The 20,210-nt window shown below is 45.9% G+C and overlaps 1 protein-coding gene across 2 annotated transcripts in view; it reads right to left on the bottom strand.

The window, feature by feature from the left end:
• Window positions 1-3,126: 3,126 nt before the first annotated feature.
• Window positions 3,127-20,210, bottom strand: part of HMCES (5-hydroxymethylcytosine binding, ES cell specific) — a 29,638-nt gene continuing 12,554 nt past the window's right edge. For both annotated transcript variants that reach the window (XM_004475944.3, XM_058288155.2), the window contains exons 5-7: window positions 15,774-15,955; window positions 6,698-6,890; window positions 3,127-3,954 (exon numbers count right to left, since the gene is read on the bottom strand). In XM_004475944.3, the coding sequence (XP_004476001.2) occupies window positions 3,721-3,954; window positions 6,698-6,890; window positions 15,774-15,955 (609 nt within the window). In that variant the 3' untranslated portion in view covers window positions 3,127-3,720. The remainder of the gene's footprint in view (window positions 3,955-6,697; window positions 6,891-15,773; window positions 15,956-20,210) is intronic.

Below are 20,210 nucleotides of genomic sequence, written 5' to 3' on the forward strand. Positions count from 1 at the left end.
CGTGTGGGCGGCGCCATTCCTGGGCAGGCTGCACTTTCTTTCGTGCTGGGCGGCTCTCCTTGCAGGGCACACTCCTTGTGCACGGGGCTCCCCTATGCGGGGGACACCCCTGCGAGGCAGGGCACTCCTTGCGCGCATCAGCACTGCGCATGGGCCAGCTCCACACGGGTCAAGGAGGCCCGGGGTTTGAACCGCGGACCTCCCATGTGGTAGATGGACGCCCTAACCACTGGGCCAAAGTCCAATTCCCTCAAACTGAGTTTTGCAGACACCACACCAGATAGGAGAGTGGCCAGCTGGGGGACACAGGTCCCACCTGAACAGGGTGGCTGCCCAGCTCTTGCCAATTGATGCCAGGTGGCAGGGTGGGGCTCAGCATGGGCAGAGCACCGGGCTAGGAGCAAATCTTGGGAGACCCAGGCCAGCGTGGTCCAAATGTTGGACCCATTTTATTGGAGGCACCTCCTGAGAATTTCACTAAGTGGAAACTACTTGTGTGTGTGAAACTTCCCACTTTTAAAATGTGCACTGAAAAAAATAAAAAATTAAATACTGTATGGGCCAAACAAAATGTGTGAGTTGACTGTAGGCTGTGGCCCCCACTTGGCTGCTATCTCTCAACTAGATCTTCCATGTCCGCCCTTCTAGCCGCTGCCCAAGGAAAGCAGCCTCAGCTGGTGCTGGCCCTGAAGGAGCCTGGAGGCCAGAGGCCCCGCCTGCTGGCGCTGCGTGGAGAGCCCGGCCCGACAACCCCGCAAGTGCGCCCTCCCACCTCTGGTCTGTCCTGTCCTGGCCCACCTCCTCTTGGTGCTCCAGGTATTCGTGCAACGGTTGAGCGCTGGACGTGGAGCGAGGCCTCTGGGCTGCCTCAGTCAGGGCCTGGCTGAGCTGAACATGACCTCAGCAGGGAAACACTGTGCTTGCAGACCTGCGCTGTTCAGCTTGACTGTCCAGCCATTCTCGCTGATGGCCCCTGCCGCTGCACTCAGCCCTCCAGCTTCTGCGGCCCACCGGGAACGTTCCCTGTGGTGCCTTGAACTTGCTTCTCCAGCTTCCCTGGGATCTAGGGTGTGTGTGGGTGGAATCAATTACTCCAACAACTAGTGTCGCTGCTCTGGTTTGCTGGGAGTTAATGACTGTGAGCACCCATCCTCTTCCTTCAGAGGTGGGCAAGCCAAGTCCCCGAGCCCAAGTTTTGCTTATAATAGGGACCCACCCTCCAAAGACAGCTTGAGTGAGCTCATCTCCCCAGGGAGTGGGGTTTCCACCTTTCCAGTGGCTGCTTGCTCACTCTGAGAAGGGGAAAAGAGGACGTGCAGGCCAGATGGGGATCTGGGAGTCTAGGTCACCCTTCACCGTGTCTCGTTCCCACCGCAACCTCCACCTCTAAGGCCCATGCTGGCATCTGGCAGGATCTTGGCCAAACTCTTTAAAGTGAGACCCCCTTCCCGGGCCTGGAGCACCTTGGATTTGCTTCAGTTTGCCTGTGCTCAGCGGTGTGCTCTTGGCCGAGTCCCTCCCTTGCCTGGGTCTGTGTCTACCTCTGCACAGGCAGTAGGGACTTTAGACACACGCCTGTTGCCTGAGGCCATGGATCCAGACTGGCCTGGGGGCAGACACCCCTCTCTTAGGACGGAAGCCCCTGGGGACCCTCTACCTGCTCTAAGGCTGCAGGGCAAGAAAGACCTGGAGCCAAGCGGGGTCCTGGTGGAGTTAGGGTAGAAGGTTGAGGTGGGGGTGGGGGTGTCACTGCCACGTCCTAGGGCTGCTCCACCCGCTCCAAAGAACATTTGGGCTCCTGGCTCAACCCTGCCACACTCGGGGAAGCAGCCCCAGAGTGACTGGCAGGCGAAGACATCCCATTTTGAGAGGTGAGAAACAAGGGACAGGAGAAGAGGGTCTGCTACTCTCAAAGCAGGATGAAGTATTGGCAAGAAAGGGGGGGAAAGAGATTCAGATGCCCCTGAAATAAGTGGAAATTTGGAGAGCAATTTGGCAAGACCCAGTAAAGCCAGATATGAATTCCTGACGCCTAGCTCAATAGACAAAAGCAAGTTGCAGAATGAAATGTCTAAAATGAAGACCATTTATATAAGCTCGAAACGCAGGAAACAGTATGTCCAGATAAAAGTAGGCGTTTTTAATGCAGTCAGAAGTCACAAGTATGTGAAAGTATAAACACGTGAGTGAAAATGATGTGTGCAACCACGGATATTTTCTTCATTTTAATACGAAAAGACCCCACCAAACTCATTTGCAGTTCTCACCAGTGGGGAGGCAGTGATGAAAAACAAAGGGAATTCCATTTTTGTCATGTTTACTAAACTTTAAGCAAGGATGGCGAAATACAAGTCAAAATTCACCAGCATTTTTTAAAACAACCGGACCCCATAGAAAGCAGCACCCCAAACAAAACAGGTGGTCATAAATGAGAACACCCCCCGCCTCCACACAGAGCAGACGGCCACGCGGCCACGCGAAGGGGCTGGAGGCGGGGCTGGAAAAGAATTTCTGTGACGAGCGGGGAGGGCGGCCCCTGACACCCCGCTTCGCAGGAGACTGGGTGAGCACGGCCGCGCCGGGGCCCTCTGATTGGTGGAAATGCGATCCTTGATTTGCATGCCCCGCCCCACAGTGGGCTCGCCGGGAGCCGCGCAGCGCGCCTCCCTGGGAGGAGCCGCCCAGGCTGGCAGGGTTGTCCGGGTGTTCCCGCCCCGCGCCTCCCGGGCTCCCGCTCGCCGCACGGCCCCAGCGCACAAAGCGGCGCCGACGGAGGCGAGCCGCCTGGCAGTGCCGGTGGCCTGCGGGAAGCCCGGGGCTTGGCCAGGCCCCCGCGAGCGCTTGCGCCCCTTGGGGCGGGTGCCCGGCAGAGGCTTGGGAGGAGCCCCCTCCCTGTGGAGCTCGTGGTCTAGGCGGGGAAAGGGCCGGTAGACAGCCTTCCGCAGCACCAACTGGCTCCTGCGCTCCAGTGCGAGGCCGGGCGGGGGCCCCAGGGTGCTGTGCACTGGCGCGGCGGGCCTGCCGGGGTCTCGCTCCCCCAGCCCCCCTGGCTCTGTGGGCGCTCTGCACCCAGCTCTCCTCCACCACGCCTGCTCTTTGGCAGGTACTCCATCAAGGTCAGACGACTTCCAAGTTTTAAGAGTGAAAAGAGACCCAACAAAGGGCCCCCTTCAAACTTTTTATTGTTTCCAAAAAGGCACTTTTGTCCAAAGACAGCTCCAATGGCCTCTGTTCTTGACAAAGCCCATTCCATAGGACCGATGCCATGAACTGGGTAAAATCCAGAACTCCCCCACTAGCACAATTTTCCAAAATGTATAAAGAAGTTTATCAAATGTAATTTCAATGAATATAACAAAAGAAGAAAATATATTTTAAAAAAGAAAGAAACCCTCCAAAGTGTTGAGAGCTTAATCTGAAAGAATGAAAAGCCCACAGGCAGAGCAGCAGGTCAGTGCACGAGCGCCAGCAGGGTGGGGCCTCCAGGCCAGCCCCAGCCGCTGCCCGCCAGGGAACAGCTGGGCAGTGTCCTGAGCCCCGCTGGGCTCCTAGTCAGGCCAGGCATAGGCATCCATGAGCGCACGACTACCAGCAAAACCTGCTGCCGCTTCCCTGGCATCAGAAACAACCCAAAGCAAACACCACCCCCCCACACAAAAAAGGCAAGAAACTGTTAGCAGCAGCTTTTAGTGCAGCAGATGTGGCCTTGGTCTCTGAAGGTCACTGGCAGTGCGGCCGCTTGCCCAGCGGCTCCTCCTCCCCCTGCCTCAGCCACCGGTCCAGGAGGCCTACACGGCCTCTCTTGGTGGGGCCTGGGCTCTTCTGCAGGAACTGGCTGGACCACTGGGGCACACAGGGCTCTTCCTTTTGGGGTGTTTTTGGATCCTCCTTTTTGGGTGACTTTGTGGCCAGCCACTGCAACATCTTCTGGCTGCTGGCACTTGCCTTGGGCTCCTAGGAAGAAAAAAGCGAAGCTCAGACCAACCTGCTTAAGCCTTTGGGAAATGGGAAGAAACAGGGCAAGTGGCATTAGGCACTGACCCTGGCTTAGAAACATCACTAAGGATCACACTGGGGTCCGAAAGTCAGGAATGTTCTTTTTTGCTGCTGGGGACCCACAGCTCCTATCTCCTAATGTCCAGAGCTACGCAACCTCTTCATGCTTTGCTTCTTTCCCTACACAAGTAGACCTAATTGTAATTATGCACCTACTACAGGGCCTGACACTATGCTATATATACTTTGTATGGATTGTATTACTTAAGAAATAGTGAAAAATACAAATAATTTTCTTATTTTCATAAGAACACTGAAGCTCTGAAAAGTTAAGTCCCTTACTGAAAGCCACACCTACCCAATTAGTGGTGGAACAGGGATCTGAGCTCAGGCAGTATGACTCCAGAACCCACAATCTCAACAGCAACAGTTACATTTAAGACAACCTGCTTCTCAAATATTTTGTTTGAGAGGTACGCGCTCTCCACATACCCTTCTATTACCCCTCTAACATGTCCCTTTCCTTCCTTCATCAGTAATGGTTTAAGGAGAACGTAAATACTATGATTAATTCTGGGAGTTCAAAGATGAACCAGTCTAGCTCCCTCCCTCAAAGAACTCCCAGTATTGTGAAGGAGTCCGTACTCTGTAACAAGTGCTAATAAAGTCACGTACAAGTACAAAGTGCCTTGGGAGTACAAGGGAAGGAAGCAGCATCTGAGCGTGCTTCAGGGGTAAGGGAGTAGCTCTGAGCTTCAGAGGAGGTGCGTGGAACCAGTCAAAGAAGAGAACTGAGGGGCACTCCATGGCAGAAAACAAAGTGTTCTCAAGGAAAGGACATAATTTAGTGTGGCCAGGGGAGTGGTGGGGAGGGAGGCTGCAGAGAGGTGGCTGGGCCTCAGCCACTAACAGAGGGGCTTTGGGGCCTAAGGCTGGGCAGGCTAACAGCTCCCCATTCGTCAGCCCTTCTGCAGAGCCTTTCCTCAACTCTCACTGCTGCCTTCTGCCTTCCCTATGCTCATGTCCAAAAGCTGAATGGAAAGGTCCTGAAGTAGCATAATGCTGCCTCTCTGGAATGTGAATTCTTTTGGAATAAAGACCAGGGTGGAGATGGGGCAATGTTGAGAGCAAAAATAATATGTAAAAAGCACGTTATAGAGACATCTGATAATAATATTAAGTGTTGCTAGAGTTTGCAGAGGACCAAAACAAAAGAAAAAAGATGACGCTGTTAAAGGTATGGATCTAGAAAACTTAAAACAATGGGGGAGAGCACAGTACAGTCATCCTCCTTGCATGTCTCAGGCATTCGAAGATGTCTATTCTTGGAACACTGACAACTCTTACTACAGGTCCCTACAATATACCTATTGACAACTGCTATTCCTAAACCCTCCTTTAAAAAAAAGATTTCTCTGTCCCCTCCTCATACCTCCCCCATTCCTAAACCCTCAATGTCAGTGGGGCTGGCCTGACCACTTTGTTCTGGAACTTCCCTCTCCATGGAAGGGTTTTTGCCTGTTCACCTTCCCTTTAGCACATATCCTTAGGTCCATGATAATTCTAGTAAGTTAAAGTTCATGGCACGGATTCCCTCAAATTTTTCTGAAGAGACAGAAGCCAGGAACTCCTTTTCCGACTTGTAAACTGGGAAGCAGAGTTATAGAACAGGGACATTAAAATGAAAATGCTTGGGAGGAGGTGTGGCTCAAGTGGTTGAGTGGCTGAGCACCCACCTCCCACTTGGGAGGTCCTGGTTTCAGTTCCTGGTGCCTCCTGCATAAACAGCAACAGCAACAAGAACAAAAAAGTAAAATAAACAAAAAATCCAACTTAGGGAAGCTAATGTGGCTCGGTGGTTGAGCACTGGCTTCCCACATTATGAGATCCCGGATTCAATCCCCGGCCCCTGGTACCTCAAAAACAAAACAAAACAAAAAAACAAAAAAACACTCTGGGCAGCAGCTGTGGCTAATCAGCTGGGCTCCCGTCTACTATATGGAAGGCCCGGGTTCGCGTCCCAGGGCCTCCTTGTGAAGGCAGGCTCGCCTGCAAGCGCTGTGGAGTGCCGCCCAGCCCGCAAGTGCTACGGACAGCCAACTCAGCAAGATGACGCAACAAAAAGGGAGACAAGCAAAAACACAGAAGAGCGCGCAGTGAACAGACACAGAGCAGACAGCAAGCGAGCCGCAAGGGAGGGGGAGAATAAAAAAAAAAGAACACAGAAGAATGCACAGCAAATGGATAGAGAGAGCAGACAGCAAGCAAAAAGCAGCAACGGGGCAGAGGGGTGGGATTCTAAAAAATATATATATTAAAAAAACTTTAATATTGAACAAAATGATGAATGCCCAACTGTGACTATACCAAATGACACTGACTGCACACTGTGGTTGGACTGTGTAGTTCATGAATACGCTTCAATAAAATTGGTTTAAAAATGAAAAAAACAAAAACAAAAACACCAAACCATTGAAAAAAATCATATACCGTTTTGGGCACAAAAATACAGTAAAGGTCTGAGGACTCTGAGTCACGGCCAGGTTTGAAAATCACTGCTCTGGTCTACCTTGCCATGCTCAGGAATAGGAGAGTGGCGGTTGAAACTAAAGTGCTGCTTGTAAAGGCTATATTCTGTAAGAACAGGTCATAGTAACAGACAGACAACTCAAAAAGGACTATAATAGTCCCAGGTCTCTACCTTTTTGACCAGTAAGTCAACAGGAGCCAGACACTTGGGAGTGTTGTTTCGGGAGTTGTTCACCACAGGGGAGACTGGATGGAAGGTGATGTTCTCTGTCGGGTGGATTAACTTGAGAGCTTCCTGAGTGGAGACCTCGCTGAAGTTGAGCCATCTAGAGACTGCCTCCTCTCCATCCAGTACAGCAGGCATCCTAGCCAGGGAGGAGAAGACCTTGGTTAGGGGAGGGAGGGTGAGGGCAGGCAGGGAAAGAAGACTTGAGCCTACACAAAACTCAAATCATGACAAGGGAAAGCTCACCCTCCCTCTGCGTATCGCATGTACCTTCCTGAGCACAACTTGAAAGTGCACTAAATTCAGCTCAGGAGAGCCTGCATACAAAGTTCTGAGATAAAGACAGGGACCAGTGCTGTGACTAGATGCCAGGGCACTCCAGAGTATACTCTAGCAAACTGGTGAGCTTTCCATGATGCCCCAGACTACAGTAAAAGGGAAAAGAGATCCTGGAAAACTTGTCTCTAAACAACAATCTCCAGCCTCATCACCATGAAAGACTTAACAGTAAGAAGCTGCTATTTATGTAACTGTGAACAAAGGGAAACCATGCCTCAGCAAAGCAAAGAGATTACTGAAGATGATTCTCGGTACCTGGAAGATGTCAGGAAAAGAGCTTCTGTTTAACTTTGAGTTTCATGTCCTAGACCAATGACAGGTATGGTACACATATCATTGGTGGGTGGTACAGGTGATTTTAGGACATATATAGAAACAACTATTTCAAAAGCTTATTACTGTAACTTCAACAAATCAAACATGTATTTTAAAATCTTTGAAACCCAGATGCTTCTTATGATGACTGACATCTTTGCATTGTATTATAGTTTTTATTAGCAGCATTTTATCTTTCTTTTTTTTCCCTACTTTATCTTTCTTAGTAGCACACAAATAATTGTCCATTTTTAAAACTGACAATGTCTTAGATTAGATGAAATAGCAGAATTTATTTTACTGTGAATTAGTAAAAAATACAACTACTGCTCACATCAAACCATGATTTCTCACAGATCTCACTCAGGACAAGGCTAAAGTGGGTAATCCTGTTATGTGCAGCACCATATTCTTTTCAGTGAAACATCAAAAAGTCATTTCTGCAAATGCTGAGATCTGGCAAGAATTTGAAGGTGTTATACAAATTCATTCAGTTCTCCTAATGCTTGTTTTTAAAACACCAATCTGTTTAAATGTAATTGACCTGTTAGGGAACTAGTTGAGCTAACACAAATTTTGTGCTTGCTTATGCAAGATTTTATCTGAGATAGGTGACAGAGAACTGCACCCGGCTGCACTGAGGCTTGAAGGAATACACAAAATGTATACATGTACACACCTGTAACATTTACCAGCTCCCTTGGTTCATCACCTTTTATCCTACAAAGTTGTATTCTGCTATACTTTCGTTATTTGTGGACTTTTCTACATATGAAAAACACTGATTCATATCTCAAACGTGTTTAAAGTTTCCTGGCTCAAAACATGCCAAGGAGTGCACACAAATGGAAAACTTAAGTATTAAGGAGAAACTTGAAATAAAAAAGCTCCTTGAAAGAAAAAAGAGAACATGTGATATGTCCCAAGCAACGGAGACAAAGGAATCCACTGAAGGAGCAACTTCCAGAACTGTTGCAAAGTCATTACCAACAAGGTCTATAAAATAGAAAAAATGGAAAGATTGTTTGGCAAATGGACTGAATGCTAAACAGTGAAAAAACTGGAACCTTTCTCATAAAGAGAAAACACTACCTGTATAGAAAGACTTTAACTCAAACAGAAGTATGGCTCCTTTTAGGGCTAGCAGCAGATGGTTTGATGATTTCATTCATTGCTACAACTTCCAAAGCCCTTAGTTGTTGGGTAAACCCATGAGTATACATGAAAAAGCAACAGAAGAACTTCTAGCAGTGACTGAAAAGTTTACTGGAACAAATTTTTAATTTTGATGAAATATGTTTCTATTAAAAACACATGCCTTTAAGGAAGTGCCTTTTTGTTTTTAGGAGGTACTGGGAATTGAACCCAGGACCTCATACATGGGATGCAGGTACTCAGCCACTGAGCTACATCTGCTCCCCAATGAGAGGTTTTTGTTTTTTTTGAAAAAATTTTAAAGATCTATTTTATTTATTTATTCCCCCTCCAGGCACCCATGTTTTGCACTCGATCTGCTCTCTGTGTTTGCTCATCTTCTTTTTAGGAGGCATTGGAACGAAACCCAGTAACTCCCAAGTGGGAGGGAGGCACATAATTGCTTGAGCCACATCCACGGCCTATTTGCTGTGTCTCATTGTGTTTTGTTGTATCCTCTTGTTGCATCCTCTTGTTGCATCAGCTTGCTGTCTTGCTCATCTACTTCAGGAGGCACCATGAACTGAATGTGGGACAGACCACATGGTAGGCAGGTGCCCAACTGTTTGAGCCAGATACACTGCCCCATTTTTTTTTTTTTTAATTTTTATTTATTTCTCCCTAACCCCTTGTTGTTTGCATTTGCTGTGTCTGTTTGTTGTGTGCAGGCTGGTCATCGTCGTCTTTTTTTTTTTAGGAGACACCAGGAACTGAACCTGAGACCTCCCTTGTGGGAGGGAAGGGCCATTAGGTGCTATTAAGCTTGAGCCGCCTCTGCTCCCTGCTCTGTTGTCTCTCATTATGTTTTCATCTTTGTGTCTCTTGCTGCATCATCCTATTGCGTCAGCTCGCTGTCTTGCTCATCTTCTTTAGGAGGCACTGGATCTCCCGTGTAGTAGGCGGGAGCCCAATCACTTGAGCCACATCTGCTTCCCCTATTTCTTTTTTTTAGTGCTGATAAAAGCAATTTTATTTTTGTTTTCTATGGTCCTTGTATTTTTATTCTTTTTGATAGGGGATTTTTAATTTGTGCTTATTACATAAATATTTTTTACATAAACAGTCAGTGTATAATAGTTGTGAACTTACAAAACAAACATATATAACACCATACAGGACTCTCATAACTCACCCTACCACCACTAAATTGCACTGCTGTTATTATTATTATTTTTTTAAGATTTATTTTTTATTTTCTTTTTAAATTTATTTCTCTTCCCTCCCTGCCCTCCACCCCCCAAGTTGTCTGCTCTCTGTGTGCATTAGCTGTGTGTTCTTCTGTGTCTGCTTATATTCTTGTCAGCAGCACCAAGAATCTGTGTCTCTTTTTGTTGCGTCATCTTGCTGTGTCAGCTCTCCGTGTGTGAAGTGCTATTCCTGGGTAGGCTGCACTTTTTCTGTGCTGGGCGGCTCTCCTTATGGGGCGCACTCCTTGCACGTGGGGCTCCTCTACACGAGGGACACCGTTGTGTGGCACGGCACTCCTTGTGCGCATCAGCACTGTGCGTGGGCCAGCTCATCACACAGGTCAGGAGCCCTGGGTTTGAACCCTGGACCTCCTATGTGGTAGGCAGATGCTCTATCCGTTAAGCCAAGTCCACTTCCCTGCATTGCTGTTAAACCTTTTTAAATAATGATTAAAGAGCATTGTCACAATATTACTACTAACCAAAGTTACTTTTTCCCCAACCAACCCTATTATTACCTTTATATCATTTATATATGAATATACATAAACAATTAAGTGTATAGTAAAAGTTGTGAACTTACAAAGCAAACATGCATAACATCATACAGGGGTTCCATATATCAACCCTCCACCAACACCTTGTATTGTCGTGAGACGTTTGTTACAAATTATGAAAGAATATTGTTAAAAATCTAACTACTAATCATAGTCTTTATCTAACATTTGGTGTGTTTTCCCCCAACCCTATTATTATTTTTTAAATATATTTTTTTATGACAGAAGTTGTAAACTTATAAAACAATCATGCACATGTACAGAATTACCAAACAACACCCCTCCATCAACACACCACACTGTGATGGAATATTTGCTACAGGTTAAGATAATACCTGATTGTTACCATGTCTATAGTGTACATTTGGCTCACACTTTCTATACTGCCCCATTATCAACACAGTACATCTTTGGTATAGATGCTAAGAATATTATATTATTACTGCTAACCACAGTCCATAGGTCACTCCAGTTATATTTTTCCCATGCTTCTCCACATTCCCAACAACCTGCAACAGTGATGTACATTTGCTCTAGCTCACAAAGGACACTCTTGCATCTGTATTATCAACCACAATTCTCACCTACCTCTTGGTTTATTGTGCTATTCAGTTCCTAGCTTATTCTCTAGCATTCTGTCAGTCTGCATTTACATACCTACACTACCATTTTCAGCCACATCCCTATTTATAAACTAGCTTTTACTATGAGTTACCATCTACCCTATACATTTCCACTTTTACGATAAAGCTAATTAAGTAGTCCATCTCAGTCCTTCTCTTTATCTCCTTTAGGAATCCACCACCGACCACCTCAAGGAGATATTTTCCTACAATTTCTTTTAGACGCTTTATGGTTCTTGCTTTTATTTTTAGGTTTTTGATCCATTTTGAGTTAATTTTTGGATAAGGTGTGAGATAGGGGTCCTCTTTCCTTCTTTTGACTATGTATATACAGTTCTTTCAGCACCATTTGTTGAATGGATTGTTCTACCCGAGCTGTATGAGTTTGACAGGCTAGTCAGAAATCACTTGACCATACCTGTGAGGGTCTGTTTCTGAACCATAAATTTGGTTCCATTGGTCTATATGTCTGTCTGCATGCCAATACCATGCTGTTTTTACCACTGTAGCTAGGTAATAATATGATTTCAAGTCTGGAGATGAGGGTTTGCTTTTCCTTTTTAAAAGTTTCTGGCTATTCAGGACCCCTTACCCTTCCAAATAAATTTGATAATCGTGTTTTTAATATTTTTTTTTAAATGCTGGTGGGATTTTTATCAGGATTGCATTGAATCTGTATCTTAATTTGAGTAGAATTGACATCTTAATGAAATTTAGTCTTCCAGTCCATGAGCATGGAGTGTTCTTCCAGTTATTTAGGTCTTTTTTGATTTCTTTTAACACTGAGTTGCAGTTTTCTGAATCCAAGTGCATTACATTGTTGGTTTAGTTTATTCCTATTTGAGTTTTATCTGTCATATTTTATTTTCACCACTCTTTTGACATTTTTAATTACTTTTATTGATATAATCTTTACTTCTAGACTCCCTTCCAGACCTCTCTCTCCTGTCTTTTCTTGTCAGGCTCTAGCATACCCTTTAGTATTTCCTGAAAATGTGGTCTCTTGCTTAGAAATTTTCTCAGTTTCTGTTTATCTGTGAATAGTCTAATCTCGCTCTCATTTCTCAAAGACAGTCCTGCTGGGTATGAGATTCTTGCCTGGGAATTTTTCTCTTGTAGTATCTTAAGTATATCAGACCACTGTCTTCTTGCCTCCACTGTTTCTGGTGAGAAATCAGCACTTAATCTTATTGGGTATCCCTTCTATGTTATTACTTTTCTCTTGGTGTTCTCAGAATTCTCTCTGTCTTTGGCATTTGACATTCTGATGAGTATGTGTCTTGGAGTTGGGACTATTCACATTTTTCCTGATGGGAATACATTGTGCTTCTTGGACATGGATATCTATGTCCTTCAATAGGGTTGGGAAATTTTCAACCATTATTTCTTCAAATATCCCTTCTGCCCCTTTTCCCTTCTCTTCTCCTTCTGGGACACCTATGACATGTATGTTTGCACGCCTTTTGCTGTCACTTAGTTCCCTAAGACTTTGTTCAATTTTTTCCATTATCTTTTTCATCTATTCTTTTGTATGTTCACTTTCAGAAGCCATTTCTTCAAGCTCACCAATCCTTTCTTCTACCTCTTCAAATCTATTTTATGATTCCAATGTTTTTAAAATTTAATTGATTACACCTTTCATTCCCATAAGATCTGCTATTTTTCTACATATGCTTTCAAATTCTTCTTTCTGTTCACCCAGTCTTTGTTGTTTTGTTTTGTTTAAAGATTTATTTTTTATTTCTCCCCCCATCTCATTGTCTGTTCTCTGTGTCTATTTGCTGTGACTTCTTTGTCCGCTTCTGTTGTCAGCGGCACGGGAATCTGTGTTTCTTTTTGTTGCGTCATCTTGTTGTGTTAGTTCTCCGTGTGTGCAGCACCACTCCTCGGCAGGCTGCACTTTCGTGCTGGGCGGCTCTCCTTATGGGGCGGGCTCCTTGTGTATGGGGCTCCCTACGTGGGGGACACCCCTGCGAGGCACCGCACTCCTTGCGCGCATCAGCACTGTGCATGGACCAGCTCCACATGGGTCAAGGAGGCCCGGGGTTTGAACTGTGGACCTCCCATGTGGTATACGGGCACCCTAACCACTGGGCCAAGTCCACTGCCTCATTGAGATTATTAGGGATATTTATTTGAACATCTTTGATTAGTTGTCTCAACTCCTTTATGTCATCTGGAGGCTTATCTTGTTCCTTTAACTGGGCCACAGATTCCTGTTTCTTGGTGTGGATTGTAATTTTTTGTTGTTGTCTTGGCATCTGGATTACTAGAATATTTATTCTGGGTGCAGTTTTTCTCTTTAGTTTAGGACTTCCTGCCCTTTCTCCCTTGCTGGTTGTGCAGTAGGAGCCAAGGCTGTAGTTGGTGCCATAAGCTGTGCAGGCTCAAGCTGCCCTCATTGTGCCAGGGAACAATGAAGCTTCTCCCAACTTTCTCCTTTCCAGGGGTAGGGACAGAGTCACAGCTGTGTGGAATAATCCAAGTCATGAAGGCCTAGATTGTAGTTGCCCAGAGAAACTGATGAAGCTTCATGCCCTTTTCTCCCCTGCCTGGGGCATGGATAGAGCTGCAGGTGTGGGCAGCAATCTATGCAGTGCCGGTCCAAGATGACTGCAGTTGCCCCAGTAGACTTCGGATTTATTCAGTCTGTGCCAGCCAAATGTACCTGCAGGTACCTGGATAGGCTGGTGCAGGGCCTGCCAACCTCCTTCCTTGCCAGAGGAAGGACTGAAGCCTAGTCTAGGGCTGCAGGCCGATCTGGGTGAAAAAAACAGGTTCCTACTGTCACTGGGATTTTCCGTCAGACCGGCTTCTCTTCAGGCTGTGAGCGGAGTCAAAATGGTGGGCAATGGCCTCTTTCTGACTTGGGCAGACTCACACCCCAGCTGTTTCCAATCAGTAGCTGAAATTAGCAGCCAGTCTCCTCTTCCCTATTTTTGGGAAACAGTGCTTCCAATTCCAGCCACAGAATAGTTCCTGGTGTGGCTCGTGCAGCCAGAGTAGGATAATCACCAGCCTCCACGGCTTGGCCAGTAATTTCCTGGAGAGGCTGGCGCAGGTTCCCGCAGCTTCCTGCCTGCTGGAGGTGGCACTGGGGCCTAGACTACAGCTGCAATCTGATCTGGATGGAAAGAATTCAGTACTCACCAGCACTGTGATTTTTAGTCCGACCTGCCAGTCCCAGAGTTAAGATGGTGGCTACCTGCCTCCCTCTGACCTGGACGGGCTCAAACTTTAGCTGTTTTCAGGATCATACTTTAGCCCACTGAATTTACTCATAAGTAGCTGAAGTTGGTGCCTAACTGTCTCTTCCTCCACTATTTCTGGGAAGTGGAACTTTTAATTCCAGCCGTGGAACAGCTCCCAAGGCAGCTTGTGCCTCCAGTGGAGGATGGGCACTGGCCTCCGTGGTATGCAGTGCTCTACTTACAATTCATCTCTACAGATAGGCAGTCTCCTCCTTCTGTTCCTTCAAGAACACGGCAGGATGCTCTTCTGGCCTCTGGAGCCCCCAAACAGGTGCTTCTGCTAGCTTCAGATAACTCTGGGTGTTTACGAACTGTGCTGTAGCAGGTTCTGACTCTAGGAGCCCCTTACTCTGCTGCCATCTTGCTGATTGTCCCCGTTTGTTTTTGTTTTTAGGAGGTACCAGGGATCAAATCTGGGACCACGATCATACATGGGAAGCAGGTGCTCAGCCATTTGAGCTACATCTGCTCCCTGGAACTACATTTTAAAGGCACAAAAATATGCCCCTGGATTTAAGACTGCACAAACTTTGAAAATCTGGATAATTCTCCTTCCACCATTTAACAGTAACTCATAAGCTGCAACCCTTCTGACATCCACTTCTACAAGTGAATTTCAGGTCTTTATCAAGGTAAAGTGCCATATTTATTGAGGTGTTCATGTATTTCTTAGTCATTTAATATGTATAAAAACTATGCTACTATTTTTTAGCTTCTATACTTTTTAATATGTCACTAAGAAAGTTTTTTTTTTTTTTTTTTTAAGATTTATTTATTTTTATTTAATTTCCCCCCCTCCCCTGGTTGTCTGTTCTTGGCGTCTGTTTGCTGCGTCTTGTTTCTTTGTCCGCTTCTGTTGTCGTCAGCGGCACGGGAAGTGTGGGCGGCGCCATTCCTGGGCAGGCTGCTCTCTCTTTTCACGCTGGGCGGCTTTTCTCACGGGCGCACTCCTTGCGCGTGGGGCTCCCCCAGGCGGGGGACACCCTTGCGTGGCACGGCACTCCTTGCGCGCATCAGCACTGCGCATGACCAGCTCCACACGGGTCAAGGAGGCCCGGGGTTTGAACCGTGGACCTCCCATGTGGTAGCCGGACGTCCTAACCACTGGGCCAAAGTCCGTTTCCCACTAAGAAAGTTTTAAGTGTTGTGCCCTTCCCCCATTTTCCCCATAAGCTCTGTGATTTTTATTGCACAGTTTTGCATGATGTGGTGATTTTTAGGTATTCAGAACAGAACTGAATGTAATTTATTTTTTGGGGTGTGTGTGTATGTTAAAGTTTATTTCTATGAAATATAATTTTGAATATTAAATCTATTAGATTACAAATCCCACCATTGTCTTGCATCCATTCAGAGTGTAACTGTATTTTGTGAAGAAACTCAGTTTTCCATTTTCTAAATCTGTTCATAAAGAAACTCTGAATTCTGAAAGCTAACTATCTACACTTGATCTCAGCCAAAAGGTTGAAAAGGAATAAAAAAACTACCTATCTAAAAGCAAAGGGGACAAGCCTTACCGACTCATTTTGGATCCAGGGATAAGAAGTACGACTTGCCTGTGGTGGATGTCATTCAAGCCTTTGCAGGAATCCACAGTGATGATGGTAAAGGAATACAGGAGGTCTCCTCCCTCTGGGGGCTTCCAGCAGTCAAAGATTCCAGCCATGGTCAGGAGCCTCCAGTTGTCCCAGACTTTCTCCCAGTCCTCAGGACTGTCTGCAGCACTGATGCTGCTGGGCTGGAAGCAGAATACACAGGCAGGTTAGATCCTCAGCAGCCCTCTTCTACCAACAGACTTAAGAGCACGGCCATGATTTTAGAAGTAATTCAGCCCATACCTCTTGATCCAGACACCAGAGGAAAGAGGCTTGGTGGCAAATGACCATCAAAGCTATAGATTCATGGTTCTCAATATTTCAAAATACAAGTGAACCCATTTACTAGGCAACCGTCTAGGTCCTTCCATAACTGGGCCCACCATTCCCCCCAACTTTCACTCATGATGTCAATTTGATCCCAAACCAGCTATTTGTAAATGACACTCTCTTTGAACTTCATAGCACTATGTCTTACCTTCCTCTACCAAAAATGTCTTTGCCACCCTTTCTCACCATCCCAGTTCCTACTTGCCATTCAAAATTCAGTTCTAGGCCTAGCATGTAGAAAGTGTATCACTCCCACCTAAAATAAAAGCTGGGTAATCAGCAAAATCATAACTTTTCTTGAATCCAGCAGAGAACTGAGGCCATTAGCCTGAAATTCAAGGAAAGACAGGGCCTCTCCAAGGAGAGGTGGCTTACCTGTGGCAGTAGGAGAAAGATAGGGCCTCCATAGAAACAGGTAAGAATTTAAGTAAAATTTATCGAATTGCTAAAAGTAGAGTGTGGGCCAGTGGGAGAGTAAAGAACGTCAACAAGCCACAGACATCAGCGGGGCTGGCACCCACTTGCAGGCTCTTCCCCCCAGACCTCACTAGATGCTCACAGGAAAGACTGTGGAAGGGCAGAAGCCTGGCGAGAGCCCGCCTAGTGGTCCAGGCCTGGAGGAGGGATGCTCCTCTGCTGCCGGAAAGGCACAAAGCCTCACCTGACCCCTTCTCTCCAAAGGAACCCAAGCCTTAAATGGCCAGGAGAAGGACAATAAGCCCTATCTTCCCTAGGATATAGATGAAGACCCACTGGAACTGGGAAAAGGTGAGAGAAAAAGCCCTCTACCCCACTAGGGGAGGAGCAGGACTGTTGATAAAGTCCGAACTCAGTCCCAGGGACACACGTCTGCCTAGGAGGGAGTCTGAACCAAGATAAGAGAGAACTGTTCCCTCACCTTCTACCTTCAGATGAGCAAAAACTAAGCAACAGGCAACAGCGGACTACTGCTACTGGAGGGACAAAGGTATTGAGAGACCCTCTTTAAGGCACAGATTCACGGGAAAGACGTACAGCACAGGGTGGAGAACTACTGAGAAAAACCTTCTGGAAAATCAACTTGCAGCCCAAGTACAAGGTAGCAACAGGAAACTGAAAGCCTGTGAACAGAGGTAATCAAAACAACACTGGGGAAGCAGAAATGGCTCAAGATTGAGCACCTGCCTACTAAATGGGAGGTCCCAGATTTGGTTCCCAGTGCTTCCTGGAGAAGACATGCAAGACAGTGAGCTGATACAACAAAGAGGAGACACAATGAGACACCCAACAAAGCTGGAAGCTGCGGTGGCTCAAGCAACTGAGCACCTCTCTCCCATATGGGAGGTCCCAGGTTGGTTCCCAGTGCCTCCTAAAGGGAAGACAAGCAGACAAAAGACAGCACACAGCAAATGGGCACATAGAGCAGACAGTGAGCGCAAACAACAGTGGGGGAGATAAAAAAACAACACAACACCAAGGGAGTGGAAGTGGCTCAAGTGGCTGGTAGTGGACACAGTGAGCAGAAACAATGAGCAGACGGTGAGCAGACAACAAGCACACAAACAGGGAGCCACCTCGGGCGGGTGGGATGGCAAACAAACAAACAAAAAACATCACAACCCAAACCCAGTTCACACCGAGTAAATTGATTGCAACCTCTCACATTAATGGCCTAAGAATAACTGTGCCATTTCCAGACCTAAATATTTATTTCAGTCTCTACACCCTACACGCTAGGTCTAGCAAGCAAATAAAAAATTACGAGATGCACAAAAAAACCTCAAACAGAGGGAAAAAAACTGCCACCAAGAGATATAGAAGTCCACAGAATCAGAATTAAGAAATTACTTTTCCCAGAGGGTGAAGCTACTGAATAAAGATTTAAAATGATTATTATTAGGGAAGTGGACATGGCTCAACTGATAGAGCATTTGCCTACCATATGGAGGGTCCAGGGTTCGATCTCCAGGGCCTCCTGACCTGTGTGGTAAGCCCCACATGGAAGGAGTGTGCCCTGCACGGAGAGCTGCCCCATGTGAAAAAAGCACAGCCCACCCAGGAGTGGTGCTGCACACACGGAGAGCTGATGCAGCAAGATGACACAACAAAAGAGAGACATAGTTTCCCAGTGCCACCTGATAATGCAAGCAGATGCAGAAGAACACAACAAAAAAGAGACATAGTTTCCCAGTGCCACCTGATAATGCAAGCAGATGCAGAAGAACACAAAGTGAATGGACACAGAGAGCAGACAATGGGGGGGAAGGAGAGAGAAATAAATAAAATCTTAAAAAAAAAATTATTATTAAGGGCTCTTGTCTGTCAGAAAGGTGAACAACACACAAGAGCGGATACGGAATTGCAGCAGGGAGATGGAAACTATAAGGTTTGGTTCTAGACTACCACAATAAAGTGAATATCACAGAAAAGCAATTCACATGAATTTGGTGGTTTCCCAGTGTATATAAAAATTATGTTTGGGAACCAATGTGGGTCAGTGGTTGAGTGCACTTACAAGGTCCCGGGTTCAATTTCCTGTTCTGATACCTCAAAAAAAAAAAAAAAAAAAGGTATGTTTACACTATAATGTAGTCTATTAAGTGCAATAGCATTATGTCTTAAAAAAATACCTTAATTAAAAATACTTTATTATTACAAAAATAAGACAGTACAGAAAAAAAGAATGTAATATACTGTTTTATATTGATCATATATTGAAATAACATTGTTTCTGGATATATTGGTTTAAATAAAATACATCATTAAATCTTTTTTAAAAAGTGAAAAAAAATTTATTGGTAAAAAGTGCTAACCATCGTCTAAGCCTTCAGACAGTCATCTTTTTGCTGGTGAAGGATCTTGCCTTGTTGTTAGAGGCTGCTGACTACTTGGGGTGGTGGTTACTGAACGCTGGGGTAGCTGTGACAATTTCTTAAAATCAGACAACAATGAAATTTGCTACAACAAATTTCTAACAATGAAAATTTCTCATAGCATGTGATGCTATGTGACAGCATTTTAACCACAGCAGAACTTCGAGTCAATCCTCTCAAACCCCACCCCTGATTTATCCAAAGTTTATGTAATAATCTAAACCCTTTGTTGTCATTTCAACAATGTTCACAGCATCTTCACTAGGAGTAGAGTCCATCTCAAGAAACCTCTTTCAGGAAACGGACTTTGGCCCAGTGGTTAGGGCGTCCGTCTACCACATGGGAGGTCCGCGGTTCAAGCCCCGGGCCTCCTTGACCCGTGTGGAGCTGGCCCATGCGCAGTGCTGATGCGCGCAAGGAGTGCCCTGCCACGCAGGGGTGTCCCCCGCGTAGGGGAACCCCACGCGCAAGGAGTGCACCCATAAGGAGAGCCACCCAGCGCCAAGGAGGGAGCAGCCTGCCGAGGAATGGTGCCGCCCACACTTCCCGTGCCGCTGACGACAACAGAAGCGGACAAAGAAACAAGAAACAAGACACAGCAAAAAGACACAGAAAACAGACAACCGGGGGAGGGGAGGGGAGGGGAGGGGAATTAAATAAATAAAAATAAATCTAAAAAAAAAAAAAAAAAAAAAGAAAACCTCTTTCATGGGAGTAGGAGTGGGGAATAAATAAATAAATCTTAAAAAAAAACAAAACAAAACCTTTCTTTGCTAAGAAGCAACTCTCCTCATCCATTAAAGTTTCATCATGAGATGGAAGCAATTCAGTCACATCTTCATGCTCCACTTCTAATTCTAGTTCTCTTGCTATTTCCACATCTGCAGTTACTTCCTCCACTAAAGTTTTGAACCCCTCAAAGTTATCCAAACACCCATGAATGTTGATATTTTGATCTCCTCTCCCATGAATCACAATTTTTTTTTTTCTTTAGGTACCAGGGCTGGGGATTGAACCTGGAACCTTATATGAGGTTCAACCTCTGAGCTCAACCACTGAGCCACATAGGCTTCCCTGAGTTGGGTTTTTCATTTGTTTTGCTTGTTTTTATTTTTTCAGGAGGCACTAGGAATGAACCAGGACCTCCCATGTAGGAGGTGGGTGCTCAACTGCTTGAGCCACACCACTCACACAAACATTTTTTTACTATGACAAT

Source organism: Dasypus novemcinctus, chromosome 26, assembly GCF_030445035.2.
Source record: "Dasypus novemcinctus isolate mDasNov1 chromosome 26, mDasNov1.1.hap2, whole genome shotgun sequence".
In the NCBI taxonomy this organism is placed as follows: domain Eukaryota; kingdom Metazoa; phylum Chordata; class Mammalia; order Cingulata; family Dasypodidae; genus Dasypus; species Dasypus novemcinctus.